The sequence below is a fragment of the Aquarana catesbeiana genome, linkage group LG01 (assembly GCF_042186555.1).
Source record: "Aquarana catesbeiana isolate 2022-GZ linkage group LG01, ASM4218655v1, whole genome shotgun sequence".
Taxonomy (NCBI): domain Eukaryota; kingdom Metazoa; phylum Chordata; class Amphibia; order Anura; family Ranidae; genus Aquarana; species Aquarana catesbeiana.
The window spans coordinates 335,109,579-335,133,889 of record NC_133324.1 but is presented as its reverse complement, the minus strand read 5'-3'; the positions used below and the strand labels follow the sequence as shown (position 1 = coordinate 335,133,889).

The 24,311-nt window shown below is 43.7% G+C and overlaps 1 protein-coding gene and 1 pseudogene across 1 annotated transcript in view; one reads left to right on the top strand and one right to left on the bottom strand.

The window, feature by feature from the left end:
* LOC141145199 (Fc receptor-like protein 5) overlaps window positions 1-24,311 on the top strand; it is a 346,484-nt gene that overhangs the window by 281,313 nt on the left and 40,860 nt on the right. Inside the window, exon 6 of the mRNA XM_073631678.1 lies at window positions 18,801-19,070. Coding sequence (XP_073487779.1) covers window positions 18,801-19,070 — 270 coding nt within the window. The remainder of the gene's footprint in view (window positions 1-18,800; window positions 19,071-24,311) is intronic.
* Window positions 12,278-13,144, bottom strand: LOC141133768 (protein FAM32A-like; annotated as a pseudogene).

The window sequence follows — 24,311 nt, the reverse complement described above, 5'->3', positions numbered from 1 at the left end:
TGAATTGGGATAAAATCTTAGGAACAAAGAACATGGAGGAGAGATGGGTTTGCTTTAAGAGCATATTAAATAAGGGCATTAGCCAATGTATCCCATTGGCTAATAAATTTAAAAGAGCAAACAAAAGTCGTAGATGGCTTAACTCCAATGTAAAAATGCATATAAAAGCAAAGGAGAAGGTCTTTAAAAAATACATGGTTGAGGGATCATCATCAACATTCAGACTTTATAAAGAATGCAACAAGAAATGTAAGGGTGCAATTAGGGCAGCTAAGATAGAACACGAAATTCTTTAAGTATGTAAACAGTAAAAAGTGAGGACAGACCATAAAGAATGAGGAAGGACATCTGGTTACAAAGGATGGGGAGATGGCGAAGGTATTGGATTTATTCTTCTTCTCAGTCTTCACGAGGGAATCGGGGGTCTTCAGTAACCAAAACTGCAGTGTTTATCCTCATGACACATCACAGGAAGCACCTCCATGGTTAACAGAGGACAGAATTAAAATTAGACTTGGGAAACTTAACATTAATAAATCACCGGGACCAGATAGCTTGCAGGGTACTTAGGGAACTCAGTCAAGTAATTGCCAGACCATTGTTCCTAATTTTTACTGACAGTCTACTGACTGGAATGGTACCAACTGATTGGAGAAAAGCCAATGTAGAACCAAAATTTAATTATTGACCAGTTAGCCTAACATCAATAGTTTGCAAACTCTTGGAGGGGATGATAAGGGACTATATACAAGATTTTAGTAATGAGAACGGTATCATTAGCAGTAATCAGAATGGATTCATAAAGAATCGTTCTTGCCAAACCAATCTATTAACCTTCTTTGCCATCTAGATAAAGGAAGGCCCGCAGACGTGGTGTATCTGGATTTTGCAAAAGCATTTGACACAGTTCCCCATAAACGTTTACTGTACAAAATAAGGTCCGTTGGCATGGACCATAGGGTGAGTACATTGATTGAAAACTGGCTACAAGGGCAAGTTCAGAGGATGGTGATAAATAGGGAGTAGTCGGAATGGTCAGGGGTGGGTAGAGGGGTCCCCCAGGGTTCTGTGCTGGGACCAATCCTGTTTAATGTGTTCATAAACGACCTGGAGGATGGGGTAAACAGCTCAATCTCTGTATTTGCGGACGATACTCAGCTAAGCAGGGCAATAACTTCTCCGCAGGATGTGGAAACCTTGCAAAAAGATCTGAACAAATTAATGGGGTGGGCAACTACATGGCAAATGAGGTTTATGTAGAAAAATGTAAAAAAATGCATTTGGGTGGCAAAAATAGGAATGCAATCTATACACTGGAACCTCTGGGGGGATCTAGGATGGAAAAGGACCTGGGAGTCCTAGTAGATGATAGGCTCAGCAATGGCATGCAATGTCAAGGTGCTGCTAACAAAGCAAACAGAATATTGGCATGCATTAAAAAGGGAATCAACTCCATAGATAAATCAATAATTCTCCCGCTCTACAAGACTCTGGTCCGGCCGCACCTAGAGTATGCTGTCCAGTTCTGGGCACCAGTCCTCAGGAAGGATGTACTGGAAATGGAGCTAGTACAAAGAAGGGCAACAAAGCTAATAAAGGGGCTGGAGGATCTTAGTTGTAAGGAAAGGTTGCGAGCACTGAAGTTATTCTCTCTGGAGAAGAGACGCTTGAGAGGGGATATGATTTCAATTTACAATTACCATACTGGTGACCCCACAATAGGGATAAAACTTTTTCGTGGAAGGGAGTTTAACAAGACTCGTGGCCACTCATTAAAATTAGAAGAAAAGAGGTTTAACCTTAAACTACAGAGAGGGTTGTTTACTGTAAGAGCGGAAAGGATGTGGAATTCCCTTCCACAGGCGGTGGTCTCAGCGGGGAGCATCAATAGTTTAAAAAAACTATTAGATAAGCACCTGAACGATCACAGCATACAGGGATATACAATATAATACTGACATATAATCACACACATAGGTTGGACTCGATGGACTTGTGTCTTTTTTCAACCTCACCTACTATGTAACTATAAAACAAACACACATGGATTTCTTCAGAATAACAAAAGGTAGGAATCTCCAACAAAGTTTGTTATAACCCTTGCAATGTACATCAATCACCCAGAGGGGAATGTTTTGGAGTTATGCTTTAAGGTTTGTTTTACCTTCGGTTATGAACAGGTTAATCAGCAGAGCTCATGCTCCTTGCTGATTGGAGAGCTCTAAATCTAACTCAACAGGGTGCATGTTGGACCTTTGCACAGAGACCACTGCTTCCACACATAGATTAAGGTCCCTTTTCTACAGCAAGTTTTTTTGGGGGGAGACATGCTTTTCGACTCAGGCTGCTTTTTATTGAAAGAAAAAAAAAAAGCACTTTGCGCATATTTTGCTTTGATGCACCTAGATTGTATTTAAGCTTAGCTGGACTTTAAGAATTAACACTTAAAAAATATCACTTTATTTAAAGGAGAAGTACAGCCAAAGTTTGTTTGTCTGTTCTTCTCCTGTGGATCACAGGGGTGCAGTTCATTCTTAACTCCTGTGACAAGTTTTCAGTCAACAGCAGACTTCAGCCCGCTGTCCACTGACGTCACAGAGCCTGTCCAGCCTGGGGAAAGATTGCGATCATATGGTCAGGATCCACCCAGGAGCCTGGAATATCACCTTGCTCAGCCTCTCAGTGAGCTGCTGAAAGCCTGAGACAGCTGCTTCAACCCCCTCCACAGCCCAGTGCTCCAGTAAGCTCTGGGGAGGGCAGAGCAGACAGCTCTCTGCTTACTGAGCACTGAGCAATCAGTGGTCTTTGATAGCTCAGTTCTCAGTCTTAGAGCCGACGGGGACAGATCCAGAATTGTACTGATGCAAAATCCACCTAGGTAAATATGATTTCCAAAAAAAAAACATACTTCTCTTTTAGTAAGGTTTTAAAGAGTTATTGGATATTGCTTGGGTATTATTCTATGACAAATTAACATAATGTGTAAGTATTCAATAGAAACAATCTATTTGTATTAAATGTTTTCTTTCTTTTGTAGGAGCTTTAGCAAGTCACAATAAAAGTGACAGAACGAACCGTTCCAGATTTTTTTTCCTATGTCCTTTATCACATTCCTATCTTAGATGGCTATTATAAAGCATAAAAATCAGAAGTATCATTAAAAAATGTGGTCAATTACATATATTATTTATTACATCATTTTTTTTTTCCTGAAAAGTACTTGAGAGGCTAGAGAAAGAATAAGGACAGACAAAATATAGGATGCAATATAGTTCATTGAAGCTGCTTTAGTCCCACTTAAAGTATTATAAATTCTCATTGAATATGCTGGTAAAACAACATATACATACACAAAGGTTTCATGTATTAGTACCAGCATGTGTCATTTTTTCCTGTATGAAACTATATTACTAATGGCACAGTGTACTATCTGGTGGTTTTCTATAGTTGGCTTCCGCTATGATCTGTTTCCTTTCCTGGACCTGTTGACCACTCAGAGTCCTGTGATGTATGTAGTGCTGCAATGTTTAGGCAGCAAGTAAAATCACATCATATTCTCATGTTTCCAACATTAAAAACAGGAACAAGCCCTTTAAATATTATGAAATATTGAAACCGTTGTAATGAATGTGTTTGAATTCCTCATTTCCATACACCAGGACATATTACAAAGGTTAAATAGAAAGCAGCCCCCTCCTTCCACATCTGCCTCATCAAAAATAGACATGGACTGTTTTCTTTATAAACATGCAAAATCTGTCCCATAGCTCCCGACTGTCCCTGATTTGAAACAAAGGGGTTGATTTACTAAAGGCAAATAGACTTCTTTTTTTTTTTTTTGCAGTTGCACTCTGCAATCGCAGTTCCTCCAGAGCTTAGTAAATGAGTTAAAGCTTCACTTTGCAAAGAATACCCAATCACATGCAAGTAAAATAGAAAAACAGCATTTTTTCTTGCACATGATTGGATGATGGAAGTCTGCAAAGCTTCTGTTCATTTACTAAGCTCCAGAGCAACTGCTCTTGCAGAGTGCAACTGCACTTTTCAACGTCTGGGGCTTATTTACTTAAGGCAAATCCACTTTGCATTGCAAGTGCACTTGGAAGTGCAGTCGCTGTAGATCTGAGAGGGACATGCAAGGAAAATTTAAAAAAAAAACAGCATTTTTGCTTGTACATGATTGGATGATAAAATCAGCAGAGCTTCCTCTCATTTCAGATCTACCCCTCAGATCTACAGCGACTGCACTTCCAAGTGCACTTGCAGTGCAAAGTGGATTTGCCTTTAGTAAATCAACCCCTCTGTCCCTCTTTCCTCCTAATTTGTTCCTCATTTTGGTCTGATCTATATAGTTGTATATAAAATACACTTTTTTTATTTCAAAAAGTGTTTCCCAGTGCTAAACCTTTCATCCAATGTCTAAATTTCTGCATATGTAAATTTCAAAAGCCAATATAAAGAAATAATAGTGCGAAAAAAAAAAAGCACTTCTGGGTTTAACTAATCATTTTTTATATAATTCTCCTTAATGGGGGCATGGCAACATACTTTTGCTAATAGGTGTCTCTCGTGCCCATCTAAAAAAGTTGAGAAATATGGTGTTCACAAATTGCTCTTCTAGTAATATCACATTTTTTTTGTTCTGTGTGGAAACCTATGCCCCGTACACACGATCGGATTTTCAGATGGGAAATGTTGAATGTGAGCTTGTTGTCGGAAAGTCCGACTGTGTGTATGCTCCATCGAACATTTGCTGCCGGACTTTCCGTCAACAAATGTTTCTTAGCAGGTTCTCAAATTTTCCGCCAACAAAACTTTGTTGTCGGAAAGTCCGATCGTGTGTACACAAGTCCGTCGCACAAAAGTTCACACATGCTCTGAATCAAGCAGAAGGAACCACACTTGAACTTCCTTTTGTCACCGCGTTCCCACGTTTGGAATTGTTGGCCAACATTTGTGTGACCGTGTGTATGCAAGACAAGTTTGATCCAACATCCTTCGAACAAAAATCCACGGTTTTGTTGGCGGAAAGTCCGATCGTGTGTACGCAACATTACGCTTTCAAATCTTTATCATTGGATGAAATTCTTGGATGATTTCCTTGCTGTGCCCTCTCCAGCTATGCCACTATATGCTCTTCTGCTGCATTTGTATCTCTTTGAGCCCTTTCACACTGAACAAAAAATAGGGGATTGTTGCCTGGATCAACCAATAGGTTAGTTAAATAGATGGTCGTTTTAACGGATAAGTATCAAAAAATCATGCAGGCAGAAGTCTGCATGCAGTTCCAAGATGCCCTATGAATCATATAACAAAAACATAAGAGAAAGAGTTCTCTAAAAGAGGGTCAGCAGGGAACACTGATGTTGATACAGATCAGCTTTATTTATTACCAAATAGTAAACCAAATTAAATACAAAAGAAAGTGAAAAAACCAGCAATAATGACTGACGGTTACCACAAACCAGTTAAAATGGGACAACGTTGTCACAAGGGGTAATTAAAAACATATGGGAGCCGCGGCTTCACATCCACTCATACACGTCATACACATCTCTAGATTGTAAATAAGGTATAGTAAGCTAAGTGATATAATGAAGATTAAGTATTGCTGCCCTATTAAAGTACCAGTCATATGTAGCAGTTGGCAAAAAAGTATTTTAGAAAGTCCTGTATGATGGGGGCAGGTCATATATCAGTAGCAGAGATGTGGGTGGATGGACAATCTGGCAATTAATGAGGTATATTGTGGTTCAATTTAGATGAATCGATCTGCTGAGAGGTGAGCAATGCCCAGTTATTGCACACATTATATGTATAGCAGCTGTTTAGATGGCAAATCAGATCATGTCCCGGTTCCAGCAGATAGATATAAATTGTGCAGTTCAAGTAGCAAAATATATGTCCATGGAGACAAGTATAGGAGATGCAAACAATACTGACATACTTTTATAAAGACGCTGAATGAAATGGAAGGATCTCACCAGCCTCAGTAGCTCTGTCGTCAGGTTTGCAGTAAGTCCTCAGTCCGCAGTTCCTAAGTCTCTACATGGATAGGTGCCGCTGTAATAAGCGGATAAATGCCAAGATGAAGGAACCGTTTGTTGATGAAGCCGCCGTAAGGCAGGTGTCTCAGTATGGAGAGATGTTAATGGAGGAGACAAGCATCAGCTGTTGAGTTGTGCAGGAATAGACCGGATCAAATAGTACAGGTCGGATTGCCAGGTCGAATTGCCAGATCGAATAGCGCGCGGCTCCCAGTGACGTGCTGACGTCACACCGCTGACGCGTTTCACCAGCCAATGGACGCTGGTTTCCTCAGAGCGAGGAGGGGTCAGTGGTGAAGGGTTTAAATAGCCATTTAAGGGATGCAATTCCCATTTTTATCCACTAGATGTCACCATCTAGACCACTCACATGAAAGACATTCAGCAAAGGGAAAGGGGAAAAAAAAAGGGAAAAAAAAAAGGGGGAAAAAAGAGACGTGCATATCAAGCACAAAAATAAAGCAAGTGAGAGCATCGATTGAAAGAGGCTAGGATAAAGTGACTTAAAAAGATTGGCAATAGAAAGAGTGAAGAAGTTGATTATTTATGGTATTAGCTATATTGAAAATTAGTTCTAGGATTTTACGGACAGGGTATCATTGTTCTAGGAAAGGTTGAAAGCTACATTCTGTGTTTAACCCCTTGGGGGCTAAGGAGTCTAAGTAGTACGTCCACATTTTTTCCTTCTGAAGGAGAATAGTGTCAAAGTCCCCTCTTCTGGGGGGTAAATTCAGCACATAGATCCCCTTAACTTTGAGGCCCTTTGGATTACTGTCATGAAATTTGGCAAAATGTACTGGGATAGGTCGATCGTCTTCTTTATTCTTTTTTTTATTCCTAATGCCACTGATGTGCTCACCAATCCGGGTTCGGAGTTGGCGTTTAGTCTTTCCTATGTAGTTTTTATTACAAGGGCACGTGAGCATGTATATGACGCGTGTCGTTGAACAATTAATAAATTGTTTGATTTGATAATGCCTACCTCCTCTCGGATTGGCGAACTCATCAGTGTGATCCACATATTTGCATATGTTGCAATGTCCACATGCATGCATGCCAGGGGGGGGTTTTCTTTCAGTGAGCCAGTTTTTATTGATGGTTCTGGTGTATTCTGAGTGGACCAAAAAATCACCCAAATTCTGTGCCCTTTTAGCTGTAAGTAGTGGTTTGGGGCTAATTAAATCTGTAATTAGAGGTGCTGATTTAACACTGAGCCTTGCCGGGCGTTAGCAGTAAAGTGCCGCTAGTTTTAGCGGCGCTTTACCATCTTTATAGCGGCGCTTTTCGCTTTTAACCGCCGCTAGCGGCCGAAGAAAGGGTTAAATGCACCCGCAAAGCGCCGCTGCAGAAGCACTTTGCAGGCGCTTCGGCAGCAGTGCCCATTCATTTCAATGGGCAGGAACATTGGAGGAGCGGTGTAATCACCGCTCCTAAACCGCTCCAAAGATGCTGCTTGCAGGACTTTTTCTAATGTCTTTCAAGCGCACCGCCCTAGTTTGAAAAGCACTCGGGGCTCTCACACGGGGGCTGCAGGGGGGCATATTTTAGGTGCTTTACAGGCACTATTTTTAGCCCTTTAGCGCCTGAAAAAAACGCCTCCAGTGTGAAAGGGGTCTTAATACCCAGATCAAGTCTGCAAAAGAGAATTCATAATGATGGAAGAAGTCAAACTCTATGCAGTCTCTCAGTATGTTCACCTCTTTATGGCACTGGATAATCAAACCTGCCCCACCAAAAAGTTTTGGCTGTACTTGGTCTTTAAACCTGAAATCTAGACAAATACAAAATAAATAACTCTGTAAACATTACAGTGGTTGTAAAGTCAGAAGGTTTTTAAGCTTCATGTATTCTTACTTACCTGAGCCCCCTCTCGATCCAGTGATGTCCACTGAGTCCCAGGAGAGCCTTGCCTCTCCTGGGACTCACACTCTTGATTGGCTTTTGGCAGCAGCAGGAGCCATTGGCTCTCGCTGCTGTCAATCACAGCCAGTGAGCCAATCATGAGCCGGAGGGGGTGGGGCAGAGCCACGGCTCCGTGCGTGAATAGACACACAGAGCTGCGGGTCGGGAGCGAACCTGATTGGATGCCCACAGAGCAAGCTGATTGCTGTGGGGGCTCTGGCAGGAGGGAGAAGCCAGGAGCATCGGTGTGGGACCCAAAAAGAGGAGGATCCGGGAAACTCTGCGAGTTGAAGTCTGTGCAAAACCACAGCACAGAGCAGGTAAGTATAACATGTTTGTTATTAAAAAAAAAAGCTTTAATATCACTTTAAGGCAGATCTTCACTGTATCGGAGAATCACAAACCAAAAACACAATTTAATTTATTTTTAATATTTGAAGCAAACTACCCCTTCTATCCACATCTCCTTATTTTATTTTGTTGAGAAATTACTTTGAAAAACAACCCCCTAGCATTTCTGGTCGCGGCCATCTTGAGTAAGGGCAAATGATTCATGTAGCGTTTACTTCCTGAAATCCATCTGCCCTTAGCTTAGGCATGCATGCAGGGGGGTGTTCTTAGCTAAAAAAAAAAACTCCTCCCCTCCTGAAGACTCCTGGAAAGTATGACATTATTTGCCTAGGCAAGAAACCAGGAAGTAACTGAAGAAATGTACAAAAAAAGTTTGAAACAAGTAAATATTATATACGTCCCTATCTATTTACTAAGGCTCCATTCACACTTGTGCAACTTGACCCCAAAGCAGCATGATTAGTCGCACACCATGTTTCCCTATAATAACAGTTCATATCTGTGCGACTTCAAAGTAGTTTCTGCACTAGTTTGGTCCGACTTTAATGTGACTTGTGGTAAACCCTCTAAAGTCGCATGGAAGTCGCACCTGCATGATATCGATTTGGGTGTGACTTGTGTGCGATTTCTGAAAAGAATGTCGGCAATACATTTTTTTTTAAGTGCGTGGGCCCTTCGGGTCTGGTATGGATTTTGAGGGGAAACCCACGCCAAAATTAGGGAGAATAAAAACACGTGGGCCCCCCACCAAAATCCATACCAGACCCTTATTCGAGCATGCACGCCACCGGGTCAGGAAAAGGTGGGGAAGGGCGAGCGCCACACCCTCCTGAACCATACCAAGCCTCAACATGGGGGGGTGCTTTGTTCCTCCAAAGCACCTTGTCGCCATGTTAATGGGGACAAGGGCCTCTTCCTCACAATCCTGGCCAGTGGTTGTGGAGATCTGTAGGCAGGGGGGGGCTTATTGGAATCTGGAAGGCCCCTATGTGAATGAGTAGGGGTACCCTACTCACTCACCAATAAAAAGTGTAGTGTAAAAAATGACAGTAAGTAGTTTTTGACTAGTCCTTTTAATAAAAAATAAAAAAGTCCCCTGATGTAGATCCATCGTCAATCATGACGCTCCCCGCCACTGCCAACCCAAAAAAAGAAAAAACCTCCAGCCCTGACGAAGGCTCCTGCCACCTGCCTGCTCCGCCGTGTGACAGCTCTTAAATAACTAAGGGGCGGGGTCACTGAGTGGTACTGCCCCTTGTAACATCACCGACTCAGCATGCACTTGGTCAGTGGCGTCACGAGGGGACGTTGTCACCTGGTGATGTCACTGGGTAGCCCCACCCCTTACTTAAGAGCTGTCACATGGTGGAGCAGGCAGACGGCAGGAGCCTTCCTCAGGGCAGAAGGTTTTCTTTTTTCGGGTTGGCGGTGGTGGCGGGCGACGTGATTGACGATGGATCTACAACGGGTACTATGTACCCCTACTCATTCACATAGGGGGCAGGATCTGGAGGCCCCAGATTCTGATAAGCCCCCACCCGAAGACCCCCACAAAGACCGGCCAGGGTTGTAGGGAAGAGTCCCTTGTCCCCATCAACATGGGGACAAGGTGCTTTGGCTTTGACTCTGCCCCAAGCCATTGGCTTCTGCTGTTGTCAGTCAGAGCCAATGACAAATGAGTGGGGGTCAGGGCCGAGCCCCGCTCTGAGTGTTATGGACACTCAGAGCGAGGCTCGGGAGCAAGCACATACAAAGGTTTCCATAGCAAAAAAGAGGATGGAGATGGAGCCAGGAGCACCAGCAGGGGACCCCAGAAGAGGAGGATAGAGGCTGCTCTGTGCAAAACCATTGCACAGAGCAGGTAAATGTAACATGTTTGTTATTTAATCACTGTGCTTAAACACTGGGTTAATCCTATGCATTGTGTAAAAAAGCTGTTTGATCCTGTCTTCTCTGTTCCTCCCCTTCTTCTACTGTCCCCAAACCATCTACTGATAGAACAGTAGTGTGTGTGTGTGTGTGTGTATTGCTAAAGAGTTTTTTTTTTTTTTTCTAGGGAGCGTACATGTGATTATCACAGGGCCAATGAGCACTGTCCAGACAGAGGGTCATGGGTCCTGCAGCCTTATAGGACAGCCAGAGCAGAATAAAAACTCCTCCTACAAGCTGGGGACAAGCTGTACATGCTCAGTTTGGTGTCTATTGCTAGAGAGTTTTTTTTTTTCTTGGGAGAGTGCATGTGATCAGCACAGGGCCAATCAGCACTGTCCAGACAGAGGGTCATTATAGGACAGTCAGAGCAGAATGAAAACTCCTCCTACAAGCTTTAACCAGACACTGATAGAAGTCACAAGACTGCTCTAACTGCTAATGAAAAAAGGTATCTTGTAGTTTATATTTACTAAAATTATTACATTTCCACGTTCTGTGTACTCTGGGAGACCAGATATAATGAATGCAGGGTCCTGTGTTTAATAACACTTTAAAGCTTGTTTGGCTGTACTTCCCCTGTGGATCACAGAAGTGCAGTTCATGCAGGAGTCCTTTGATTCCTGTGACTCTGAAGTCACAGAGCCGGTCGCAACACGATCGATGAAGTCGGGATTCGCCCACATGCCTGGACCAGCTCCCGGCCCAGCTGCTCTGAGCGACTGAGAGCCTGAGCTGGCCACCCCCATCCCCTCCATGGCCAAGCGTTCCAATGAGCGAGGAGGAGGCAGACCAGACAGCTCTCTTCTCAGGGAGCCCTGAGAACCGAGTGATCGGTGGTGTTTGATTGCTCAGTTCTCAGTGTTAGAGCCAGCCGGGGACAGATGCAGCATTGGTAGGGTTGCCAACTTTTTTTTAAGCCAATCCCAAACACTTTAGCGCTGCATGGCAATTATTTTTTGTAGTATACACTATAGGATTGTAAAAGGCCTGGAACACCTTTGCTTGTCATAAGGTAAATAGAAGTGCGCTGCGGCGAACAGTCAGTGTGGTTAGATTGCATTAACAGTGGGAGGGGCTTAAAGGGGCATGGGTAAATAAAACAAAAGCATTCTTGTACCCATAAAATATGCTTAAAGTGCTGTGGCACAATTAACAGTCTCACAGACATGTATAAACCTCAGCATAATCATTTAAAAATAATCTTCCATTACATGTGATTTTGAAGAGTTGACAATTTGAGCTGACATTAAAGAAGAACTTCATTAAAATAGTCATGGACCACTTAGCAACCAGCAACTGTGGATACAATGGACTCTTTGGTGAAGTATATAATGTACAATATAATATATATAGTGTAGGACTTTGTTAAACTGGCCATAGACAGTTTTCTCTTGTTCAGCCAGAAGGCTGAATGAAAAAAACAGATTCCTCTATCCACAGAAATTAGGTGGATGGAGAAATTCCTTCCGCCAAAACATTGTCTATCCCCCAGTACAACCCCCTAGGTCAGTCTGTCCCCCAGTACACCCCCCAGGTCAGTCTGTCCCCCAGTACACCCCCCAGGTCAGTCTGTCCACCAGTATAAGACCCCAGGTCAGTCTGCCCCCAGTACGACCCTCCAGGTCAGTCTGCCCCAGTACGACCCCCAGGTCAGTCTGGTCCCCAGTACAACCCCCAGGTCAGTCTGGTCCCCAGTACAACCCCCAGGTCAGTGTGCCCCCCCAGTACAACCCCCAGGTCAGTGTGCCCCCAGTACAACTCCCAGGTCAGTCTGCCCCCAATACGACCCCCCAAGTCAGTCTGGCCCTCAGTACAATCCTCCAAGTCAGTCTGCCCCCAGTACGACCCCCCCAAGTCAGTATACCTCCCAGTATGACCCCCCAGATCAGTTTGCCCCCCCAGGACAATCCCTTACCCCAGTATGACCCCCCCAAGTCAGTTTGCCTCCCAGTATGACCCCCCCCCTCCCCCAGGTCAGTCTGCCTCTCAGTAAGACCCCCCAGGTCAGTCTGCTTCCCAGTTTGACCTCCCAGATCAGTTTGCCCCCCCCAGTACAATCCCTCCCCCCAGGTCAGGTGGAAGGAGTTATTTCCTGGGCTGATGATACCAGAGGACCAGTCATGTGATAGAAATTTCAGGCAGTCCTTTTTTTTTTTTTATTTACATGGAATCGAAGAAGCAAATAGCAAAAAGAAGCAAATACAATACAGAAGTTACATAATAAAATAAAACATCTTATTTTGTCCAGCTAACTTTTGGAATGTCATAATGCTCTGTCAGTGTGTCCAGGTGACGATTAAAGTCCTCAACTCTTTGTGTGTTTTTGAAGCTTTCTTCAAAATTCTTTCCGATTGTCTTTTCTCTTGCATTTTTTCAAAAGCAATCTGAGCTGGTGTTCTTTTATCCTAAGTTGGCTTCTTTTTTTCCTCCTCATTTTTCTTGCTGGTCATAATTTGTTGTATGATTTTGTTTTGGTCTTCATTTTCTTTTTCTTACCTACACTGAGCTCCCTAACCCCTTTTAGCTTCAAAGGCCCCTTCTGAGCCAAGCTGTACTCTGACATCTCATCGTCTCCATCCAGCTGAACACCCAGGCAGTCCTTTCTGTACTCAGCTTACACACATGACATTACACAAGTGCTGCTTCCAGGCACAGTCAGTTTGCTAACCTCCCTCATCCCCCGAGCTAAATTATCAGCGTTAGCAGCCTTTCACAAGCACCTCCTTCCCGTTTCACCCCGACGTGTGTAGGACTGGTGCAAGGATTTTTGACACCCTAGGAGAAACCTCATTTTGCTGCCCCATTGGCCCCACCGCTGACCCCACCCCCTTTGCCCTGCCCATGTGACAGAAGGCGCCACTATACAGGAAGCATCAGTTCTGCTTCCTCTAGCGCTGGCTCCAGTGCTGCGCTGCACCTCTAATTACACTACCGGTTGGACTGAGTTAGTTACATGCTGCAGCCTGCAGAGCATGCAGACACGGAGGGAAACCAGCGGTCGGGCGCCCCTAGGCAGCAGTGCGCCCTAGGTGGCTGCCTAGTTTGCCTAGTGGTAGCACCCGCCCTGGACGTGTGAGCCCCGCACAGTGTCAGTCAGCTGTCTACCTGCTCCTTTCACTCACCATGTTGGTGCTCAGCCTCCTAGGGAGTGTGAGCAGCGCTATCAAGGAGTCTCGGCATCTCTGATCTCGCTTATGTGCAGTGATGCTGTGGCGGGCAGGTGGGAGAGCAGGGCCGGCATAGGGAGTGAGTCTGGCCCGGGCAGGGGCACCAAACATGGGGCTGACACACAGCTAGGATTGAGGGGGAGGAGAGCGGCTCAGGGGGCCCCACATTCAAACACACAGACCGTCACAGCGCCCCATGCACTTTTATTAAGTGTTTGTGTGAATTGTTAAGCACAATACAGCTGCCTGGGAGGACCCGAGGCTCTGGGCACCCTCTTATGATGTGTGCGGCTTTCAGCCTGCCTGAAAACCGGACACAGGATTCAAGAACCTGAAATCCTAAGCATCGGACCGATGCTGCATCCACCTAGGTAAGTTTGATTCTAAAATTTAAAAAAGTCCATACTTCTCTTTTAACCTCCCTGGCGGTATGATTATTTCGGATTTTAGGTGCTGAAAGCGGTACCATTATTTTGCATGGAAATTTGGCGTTTTATATTGTAGGTCTGTAAATCTTAACAATAACACACTTAAATCTGTCCAAACCAGAGTCTAGTAGATATCCCGGGTATGATAAAGTTTGAAACACAAAAACATAAATTATAATATAATAAATAAAAATAAATAATTAAAAAAAAAAAAAAAATAGTAATAAAATAAATTTCCCCACAATTCACTATCGCTCAATTCTGCAAGTGTTCTAATTTACTATCGCTGTTTTCTAGCTGGTCTAAAGCCACTTTTGACGTAAAGGGACACTTTTTGGTTGCTATGGACAATCTCCAGTTTCCAGGCAGAAAGAACAGTATATATCATATAAAACTGCATGCAGGGCATGGGCCAGAGCACTGGGGACAAAAGGGATGTGAAATCATTTCATACAGTACTGTAATCTGTAAGATTACAGTACTGTATGTGTTATGATTTTTACTTTTTTTGAATTTGCCGCCAGGCTCCGCCCCCATGCGGCGCGCCGCTCGCAGGGAACGGAGCCTGGCACGGAGAGGCTTCGGAGGAGGACGGAGCCCTCGGACACTGCGGGGGACATCGCAGGATCCCGGGGACAAGGTAAGTAACGCCGCCCCAGGATCCTGCAATGTGATCCCGAGTGTGACTTGGGGTTACCGCTAATGGTACTGAATTTTAACCCCGAGCCACACTCTGGAAAACCGCCAGGGAGGTTAAGGTCTATCTGTGCCACCTGTGCTAGTTTCTATTACAGAGTGAAATAGAAACTAGCGCAGGTCTGCCCCTAATTAATAGAGGGAATGGTGACATTTTCCACATAGAAAACTGCAGCTGATTCCGAGGGCCATCTTCAAGGCAGGGCAAAAGGGGCAGCTGCCCTGGGCCCTGTCATTGTTGTGGGGCCCAAAGCAACTGCCTCATACTTGCCAACTATCCCAGTTTAAATTCCCTTATCCTTTGAAATTTTAGTCCTGTGCTGTGTTCCAATATCTCAGTGGGAAGTGCTGCTACTAATGCTGCCCAGCTCTGCCTTATTGTTGTGTACAGATGACTCATCTGCAGACCCTGTGTTTACATGTAAATAACCGGCATTCATATGTAAATAGCGGCAGCATTCATAAGTAAATAGCTGCGGCCGACAGCATTGATATGTAAATAGAGGCGGAATTCATATGTATATCGTGCCCCCCTGCAGTGAGGAGATGATGTGCTGTAACCTCTAGCAACCATTCACTGAGCAGTAATACTACACAGTAATCTCTAGTAACCAATTAACAAGTAGAAATCATTTGCTATAACCTCTAGCAACTAATCAGTGAGCCGTAATGTGAGCTGTAACCTCTAGCAACCAGTCAGTAAGCAGTAATGATTTGCTGTAACCGCTGGCAATCGCAATTGCTGCCTGATCTGATATAGTAAACTGATTTTAAATCTAGCTGCTATTTATTGTATGTCTCAGAGCAGGTGGAGAGTGAAATTGAATGGGGGGGGGGTGCCCAAGAAAATCTTTTCCCAGGGTCCAATCAATATTAAAGATGGCCCTGCTGATTCCCCAAATTTCTAACATTGTTCTATGGCAGTTGTTCTCAACTGCTGTCCTCAGGACCCACTAACAGGCCAGATTTTAAGTATTACCTTGGGGAGATGCAGACCAGAATACTGCAATCACTGAGCAGCAAATGATATCACCTGTGATGTATTTCAGTTATCTTGCAAACCTGGCCTGTTAGTGGGTCCTGAGGACAGGAGGTGAGAACCACTGTTCTATGGGATGTGAGCTGTTAGCAAACAGCTCATATGCCTTTCTCTGCCCCTGCAGTTATTACATTTCATGAGTAGGATTTACAATCCTCCTCCTTCCTCCCTCCCTGAACTGACCAGGGGGCAGGGAGGCAGAAAGATAGGCGCATGCATCTCCAACTCTCCACCCTCTGTGCTATCACAGACACGGCAGAACAGAGAACTGATCACTCCATATTAACAAAGGGGCCTGCTCCTTTGTTAGTTAGGGGCAGCATCTGTTCCATTTTAAAAGCAGTGCAAGCACTGTGCTTGTACCACTCTTAGTTAATTCCCCCCAATGTGTCCAATGCATTCTATTGTGTAATATTTACCAGTATTTATATGATACAATGCATTCTTTGGAGGACGCTTGTTGTTGGGCTTTTTTGCTTCAGGGGGGTTTTGCATTTCCATGCAAGTCTATGGAAATGCAAAATCCTCCTGAAGCAGGTCAAATGCAGGTCAGAAGGAGGTCAACTGCAGATTAAAGTGTTTGTGAACCTTTGATAGCACATTGACTGCTTTCTCTTTCCCCTGCATTCTTCATGAGTCACTTTTGATAGTTTTCTCTGACACCAGGCAATCTAGGGTTACATATCACCCCTCTGTCTCTTACCTGCACGCAGAAGATGATCGACGGGCTTACATGAGCATGTTCCTGCTGTGTAGCAGGTGGGGGAGGTGCCCATGCCCTCCACTCAGGTAATAACAGGATTGGGAGCCTAATCCCCAACCAGGCTGCCACAAGAGCATGGGGGCAATTGGACTATCGCGGTACAGTAAAGCAATACAATTTTGAATGATATAACAGATATATAAAAATATATAAGAGATTTTATTGATGCACGAGAGAAAATCAACAACTACAGATTAAAACAAGGTAGCAGTTCATACATATCACCAGAGAAATAATTTAACCCCAGAGGGGGAGAGAATCACAGTAGGACAATTGATCACAGATGTCATCTTTCTCAACTAGTTTTGCGGACAATAGCTGCTTCGTCGGGAGAGTATCTGTAATTTAGTTAACAATTTAATCAGAAAGACAATGTAATTGCCAGAAGGCATAAACAATGCCAAAGACAATAAGAAACGTATAATACAGCATCATAGTTGAACAATATATTTATATGGATAGAAGGGGGGAAAAAAAGCACCAGGCTGCTTACCCATGTCCCGGCGGACACCAGGCGTAGGGCGCCACCACCAAGGTAGCGACAAAATGGGGGGGGGCATCAGGGCTTATTTGGAATAGTAAATCGGGGGGATAAATAATAATAGAGAGTCAATAGCGATTGTTTAGAAGTAAATAGAAGTGTATAAGCAATGAGGTAAATATAATTAGTATATAGGGATTGGATAAAAACCCTATACAACCAATGCAGCCAAATATTGCTCTTTCTCTTTTCTCTGTTTTCTTTTCTTCTCTCCTTTCTATTTCTCTTTCCTTTCCATGTCCCTTTCCTTCTCCCTTCCTCCACGTTCTACCTTCTCCCTGCTTGGTCCTGTTTCCTGCCCCCCCCCCCTTTTTTCCCCCTCTCCCCTTCCCTTGTCCGACACTGACCTTACTTTATGCGTTTCTCTTCTCTTTTTGTTCCATTTTTTCCCTTTCCCCCTCCTTCTCCCCACCCTTTCACTCCCCAACTCCATTCACGCCCCACATTCAATACCTCTTTTCACTTCATTTTTATATATTTTTATTTTTCATTTATTCACCCTTGATGTTTTTTATTCACATTTTGCCTAATGAGCACACCGCACATTTCTATCTGAATTCAATTCACCTTTCCCCACATTTTTCACAATGGACTTCAGCCCCATATCCTTCTCTACCACTCCATTCACTAATTCTCACTGGTCCACTACTTTGTAGTTCTTCAAGTTTACAGCATACCTACTCCTTTTGCCTTATTTACCCAGATTCCAATTCCTTATGATTGGTAGCTCCCCTGAGTCGCCGCGGGGGACCACCCCTTGGTGGTGGCGCCCTGCGCCTAGTGTCCGCCGGGACATGGGTAAGCAGCCTGGCGCTTTTTCTCCCCCCTTCTATCCATATAAATATATCGTTCAATTATGATGCTGTATTATAAGTTTCTTATTGTCTTTTGCGTTGTTTATGCCTTCCGGCAATTACATTGTCTTTCTGATTAAATTGTTAACTAAATGACAGATACTCTCCTGACGAAGCGGAACTAGTTGAGAAAGATGACATCTGTGATCAATTGTCCTACTGTGATTCTCTCCCCCTCTGGGGTTAAATTATTTCTCTGGTGATATTTATGAAATGCTACCTTGTTTTAATCTGTAATTGTTGATTTTCTCTCTTGCATCAATAAAATCTATATATTTTTATATATCTGTTAAATCATTCAAAATTGTATTGCTTTACTGTACCACGATAGTCCAATTGCCCCCATGCTCTTGTGGCAGCCTGGATGGGGACTAGGCTCTCAATCCTGTTATTTCTAGATCCCTGGATGATGGTACAGGTCTCTAATAATTCCTACCTTTAGTAACTCACTACAGAGGCCACACTCAATTTCCTCCACTCAGATGTCATATTACACTCAGCTCTCTTCTCTGCTCTGTGCAGTGTGTGACATCAGATCCCTGCCCCTAACTCCTGGAAGCTGAGAAATACCATCTGATTTCTGTATGTTTCGAAGACTCTGAAAAAGAAGGGGCTGCAAATAATGTATGTAGGAGGATTTGTCAATCCCCTGAGGCTAGTTACTTTAGTGGGCTTTGTTGGAAGAACAACAGCAAGTTGCTTATATACTGTGCCAATATATGCATTATACCTGTTTATGCAGCAAGTGGCACTGTAGTGTTATAGTGTAATGTGCATGTAAATCTATGGTATGATGTAATGAGAGGAAGTGCTTTCCTCAGTTTTCAGTTGTGTTCCTGTTTCCATGCTGTTAAGACATGTTCTGCTATCCTCCGTGCAAGTACATTTTCTGTATTCAAGAAGCTTCCAGCGCATCATATTAATACTCTACCAACAGGCTTATGTATGTTTTTATTATCACTTTAAATGCACCTGTCAATGAATTCTGAATGATCTCAAACTAATGCTATCAACACAAGTCTGCTGATATGGGTCCTAATGATTCTTTGTACTATAATTGTAACTTCCTTTGCCTTCTAGAAGCACTCACCAGTCCAGTTATTCGGTTTGAGCCTGAGCAGACGGTATACATAGTGGGAGAACTTATCACAATGAGATGTGTGGCTAACAATCCATCCACTGTTACTGGATACATTTTTTACAAAGACTCAGCAGAAACCTCCAATACTTCAAGTAATATACTGACCTTAAATCTTAAAACAAGTGATTCTGGAAATTATTTCTGCATATATTACACAGAAAACGGAAGTAAATCATCAGAAAGCAACTTTGTAGATCTTAGAGTAAGGGGTAAGTAGAAGAAGTCTGTTACCTTTTGCACTTTATTGTAGTTATTTGCACTTATGCTATGCCATGCAGGCTCCCTGACAGCCTTAGTTGGGAACTCTGCGTACCCTTGCTTCATCCCAACCAGAATTATATTGGTTCCCCCTTTACAGTAATGGATGGCATTATATGCTCTTTGGTCAGGACAGGATTTCAATTTTGGAATCACTAAGGCCCCGTTTTTGTATGCTGTTATGCTGTTATCACACATAGTTTGGCTGCATAGTTACAAATACTTTGTATAAGTTTAATACATTTCAATCTAGTGTTGAGTCTTACATGTAACTTCAGGTGTAACTTAGCCCACTACTTTTTTCATATTTTAATACAGTGGTTTGGGGTTAGAAACCACCATGTTTTTATTGCTTTACTAATCAAACTTACCCCTTTTCACCAAAATGCATGATGGGCACAAGGCCCAATTCAATCAAAAGTTTTACTCATTGCATCTTGTTAGGCCTAAATCCAGTATATCGTCAAAATAGTTGCTGGAGTGTTGGGCATTTTTTATTTCAATGTTTTTATTGCTCCCTGTGTCCCCCCTGGGAAATTCACTCTCTCTATTTGCCCTGGAAAGTACGGTCACCAGTATTAAAATCAAGGAAAAATGTTGAGTTGCCACCAGAACAGAAATAGAGGGAAATTTTCCAATGGGATCACTGGCAACAGTTATCTATGAGGGTATTTTCCTCTTACTTCCGGGTGTACCTATAAGTACAAAATGGGACACATATGACAGAAAAATTCCCGACAAGGTTTAACCTTCTCTACTCTAAAATTCCTCGAATATTAACAAGACAAAAGCGAATGGCACACAAGAGGGTTCTGATACACGCTGTTAAACCAACTAAAAGTCTATAAAGTCCAGGAAGTATACGTATGCAGCATTAGTGGCAGCTCACTTGAGAGCGAAGCACTCTCTGGAAGAACAATGGGAGAAAAGCAAGCTGCGCCAAAAACTAAATGCAGCAGATCTGACAAAGAAGCAAATGCTTTGAAACATTATCTCCATGTTCTGACGTCACTTCCTATGCAACTCCGAGTGCGCTCCTTGTTGGTTCTGAGACAATGAGATGGATGTCCGGACGGTTGTTCCTCTCCTCTCGTGTTAACATCTACACACCTCCATCCACCAGGGACCTGCTGAGTGACCACAGTATTATACTGTTTTATGCCTATTGATCTTTACTTAAGTGTGTGTAGCCATTTGGGTGATTTTAATTAAATATATCATTCTTTGCATCTTCTGCTGCATTTAGTTTTTGGCGCACCTTTTCTACCATTGTTCTACCTCAAATTTTACACTATTTTAAGTCCCTTCCGATTCCAGTTCCACTTGTATTTTTCAGGAAGTTGCAATCTCTGATCTTTAAATTTATCAGGAACAGAGGTGGCTGTCCTAACTTTGAAGAATGATATCTTTGTTATGGCAGCAGCTAGCTGCCATAACCCTGGTATCCACTTCTTCGGCAGGCGGTCCGATAATGGTGATCTCTGCGGCGGACTCGCCGCAAGATCACTTTTATCGGTGGCGGGAGAGGGCCCCCCACTCCTGCCGCTCTCCAGTGCCCTCCAGCGCTTACCGAAAAAAAAAACATTTAAACGCTCCCCGTCCTGCCGAGCTCGCGTGCAGAAGCAAACGCATACGCGAGGAGCGCCCGCATATGAAAACGGTGTTCAAACCACACATGTGAGGTATCACCGCGATCGGTAGAATGAGAGCAATAATTCTAGCTCTAGACCTCCTCTGTAACTCAAAACATGCAACCTGCAGAATTTTTTTAATGTCGCCTATGGAGATTTTCAAGGGTAAAAGTTTGTTGCCATTCCACGATTTTGAAGCGTGACATGTTGGGTATCAGTTTACTCGGCGTAACATTATCTTTCACAGTATAAAAAAACTTGGGCTAACTTTACTGTTGTCTTATTTTTTAATTAAAAAAAGTGTATTTTTTCCAAAATAGTACGCTTGTAAGACTGATGCGCAAATATGGTGTGACAGAAAGTATTGCAACGACCGCCATTTTATTCTCTAGGGTGTTAGAAAAAAAATGTATAATGTTTGGGGTTCTAAGTAATTTTCTAGCAAATAAAACACTGTTTTTAACTTGTAAACAACAAATCTCAGAAAGAGGCTCGGTCCTTAAGTGGTTAATGCAGGTCCACATTGTAGTACTGTGGTTCCTGCTGGCTGGATGCAAGCTGGGTGAGTGGTTCACCACAATGACTGCACCGAATCCAGGCACTGACCACCGTGGTCAGTATCCGGTGTTCTGGACACAGCAGGCACAGTCGCTCCATCCCCTCAATCATCCCGAGGGCGAATCCCCCGCGATGCTCCAACCGGACACCAGTGTCCACCAATGTTCACTCCTGCAATTCAGGCAACCAGGTCAGCACAGGAAACACACGAGCATCCTCCGCCATCTTGTTCCTCCGCCTCGTGGTGTCTGCTAGTAGGGAACACTGGGTCTCCTCTAGGGCGTGGCACCACCCCCTTGCTTCCAGACAGGCTGGCGTCTGTGAAACAGGTAGGTAGGCCCCTCCCCCAGCGTGCTGCTGTAACCCCTTGTTAGACAAACTGAAGTTTGCAGGCACACTGGAACTAGCAGGACTTGTCTGGGCATGTCGCTCGGCACCGACTGTGCCCAAGCAACTGAGGGCAAATGACTTTCCCGGTATTTGTAACCCATGTCTCACTGAAGGGAGCACTACTAGCACAGTAGAAAAAATGATCCGCACTCTGGTTGTTGGTCTTAAAATGTCTTCATTTTATTAAATAGCCACAGCGAACAAACGCAGATTAAGTCAGTTGACGCGTTTCAGCCTATAGGGCCTCAGTCATAACCACCCACTATTAGTACAGTCCCGCCCACAGTCACCCGCAGGCTGACCCCGATCTCCACAGGCAACAGTAGACACTACCAGGGACACTTTATTGTATAATATAGGAGTTTGGAGCAAAAGTTCAGGATGTCCAGCAATAGCAGAGTGCTGAACATATTTATAATCCATGAGTGCGATCACCCGCCGTGGTTGCCATGGGTGACAGCACATGGTAGAAAGTTACTGATTTTGCAGGTTTAGCACAAGTGTCAGTCCCACCTGCGTTTGGGCAACTGGGTAAGCAGGGCAGCAATAACTTGGCAAATGGCTCCCGCTGGTTGGTATGGGAGTCGGCACTCAATGCTATATTACTGAATGCAGGCAAAGCACATAAATCTTTCCCCTGGGTTCAATTCCTAAATTGGCAGAACAAAGTGCAATTCCCCGGCTCGTTCAACTTTGGTTGCTAGGGGCAAAGGCTGGCAGGTTTCCTGTGAACAGACGTCAAGGCTTGAGCCCCCAAATGTAGCGGTACCCCTGTAGGAGCTACTGAATGTAGTGGTCTGTCTTTCACCCTGTCCAACCAGGCACACACTCCTCACTTGCTCAGAGAGATGGAGGTAGTCCTTGCACTTGTTTTTTATGTTTTAATGAGGGGAATTAAACTTGGATGGGGCGTAGGAAACTTATGAGATGCTACCAGCTAAGCCTGGAAATTAACCCATTCTCAAAAAAAAAAACTGTATTATCCTTCTAGCACACTAGAGGGTGCTACACTTGGGTTGAGGTATCAGGATCCATTTCAGATGCTAATGTTATATTTCACCATGTTCTGGAAATATGCATCACCGACAACTTGCTGCAATGTCACTTGATAATTATTCCTATTGGTGGAATTTTTGGGTGCCTAGTGGTTGATATCTATGGGCTTATAGCCTTAGAGAAATGGTCATGCTAACAAATAGACCCAGATTGCTAGGCCTGAAACTTCTTGTAGTAGCTCTTCTGTACAGCCGGTCAGGGTCTCTGATCACTTTGGTTAATGAGTCCTCATTTTGACAATTATCTGATAATTTTCAAGTATACATTTTTGTATTCTGCTTAAAATTAAAAAAAAATTATTGAAAAGAAAATATATAAATACAAATTTTTTCAGGTAAAAAATGTGCATTTATTAATTTTTTTTCCTTGGGAGCCTGTAGAGCATTGCACCCGTGATCAGCAGATTATGGGTGCAATGTCAGGCTCTTGCAGATTGTCAGTACAATGTCTGCCCATACCTATGATATCGGCAGGCAGTTACTGACAGGCAGCTCAATGGACTATGAGAGCGCTCACCAGCACCCTCGCAGATGAGAACTACATTGAGAACTACAAGCAGTCCGCCACTATGGCTGACGGTACTTGTAGCATTCATTCACAGAACTCTGTGAATGAATGACCTGGCTGTGTGGGTGAGGCCCTGCAAAGCCATGCTGTTTTGAAATTCTGACAGTGGGTGCACGGAAAATTTCCCCCGCCCGCTGTCACAACGAGGAGGTGGATTTGGCAGAGAGATGGTAGATGCTCAACATGTTACATGCTACACCCTAAATACGTGTGTGACATGTAATCTGCTGAGAAAGGTGAACTTATTATTTAAAAAAAAATATTGGCTTAAGATATACCTTAAAGTGGTTGTAAACCCCCTTGAGACATTTTTACATATAGGTAAGCCTATAATAAGGCTTACCTATATGTACTGAAAATATCTACTAAACGTGCGCCGTTTGGGAGACATTTACCTTGTAGTGTGCCAATGAGGTCATCAGCGCATGCGCAGTGAAGAAACAGCCCTCCGAGACGGTTTTTCCCCAGCGTGTGCTGTGACTGGGGGCTCCCGTGCACACACACGAGAGTGACGTCACGCGGCTCCGGCCAGTCACAGAGCTGGAGTCCACGGCCCCAGAAGGAAGAGGGGTGAAAATGGATGCTTCCAGCAGCGGGGACATTGCGGGCCTCGTTTGCAGGTAAGTGCCACACAATGGGCTAGTATGCAATGCTTTTACTTTGCAGGGGAATAAAGAGGAAGTGAAACCCATCAGGGTTTACTTCCTCTTTAAGGGGGCTATGTAATAAACATTTGCTGTGCGGATGTTTTAAGAATTCATATGGGAATCATGAAAGTCTGCCATATTGTTTGTATTACATTTATCTCCTAGAATCTTCAGCTCCATCTAGTGTCCATAATACAGTTGTTTTTTAGATATTTCAGGATGATACTGCATTTTGGACACATATTATGCTTATGCACCCCCTGCGTACAGTAGGTAAATTTAGTTGAGGCTCCTGCTGTAGCCAGAGGAGCCAGGGTTAATTTGCTGAGAGTTAGATTGGCAG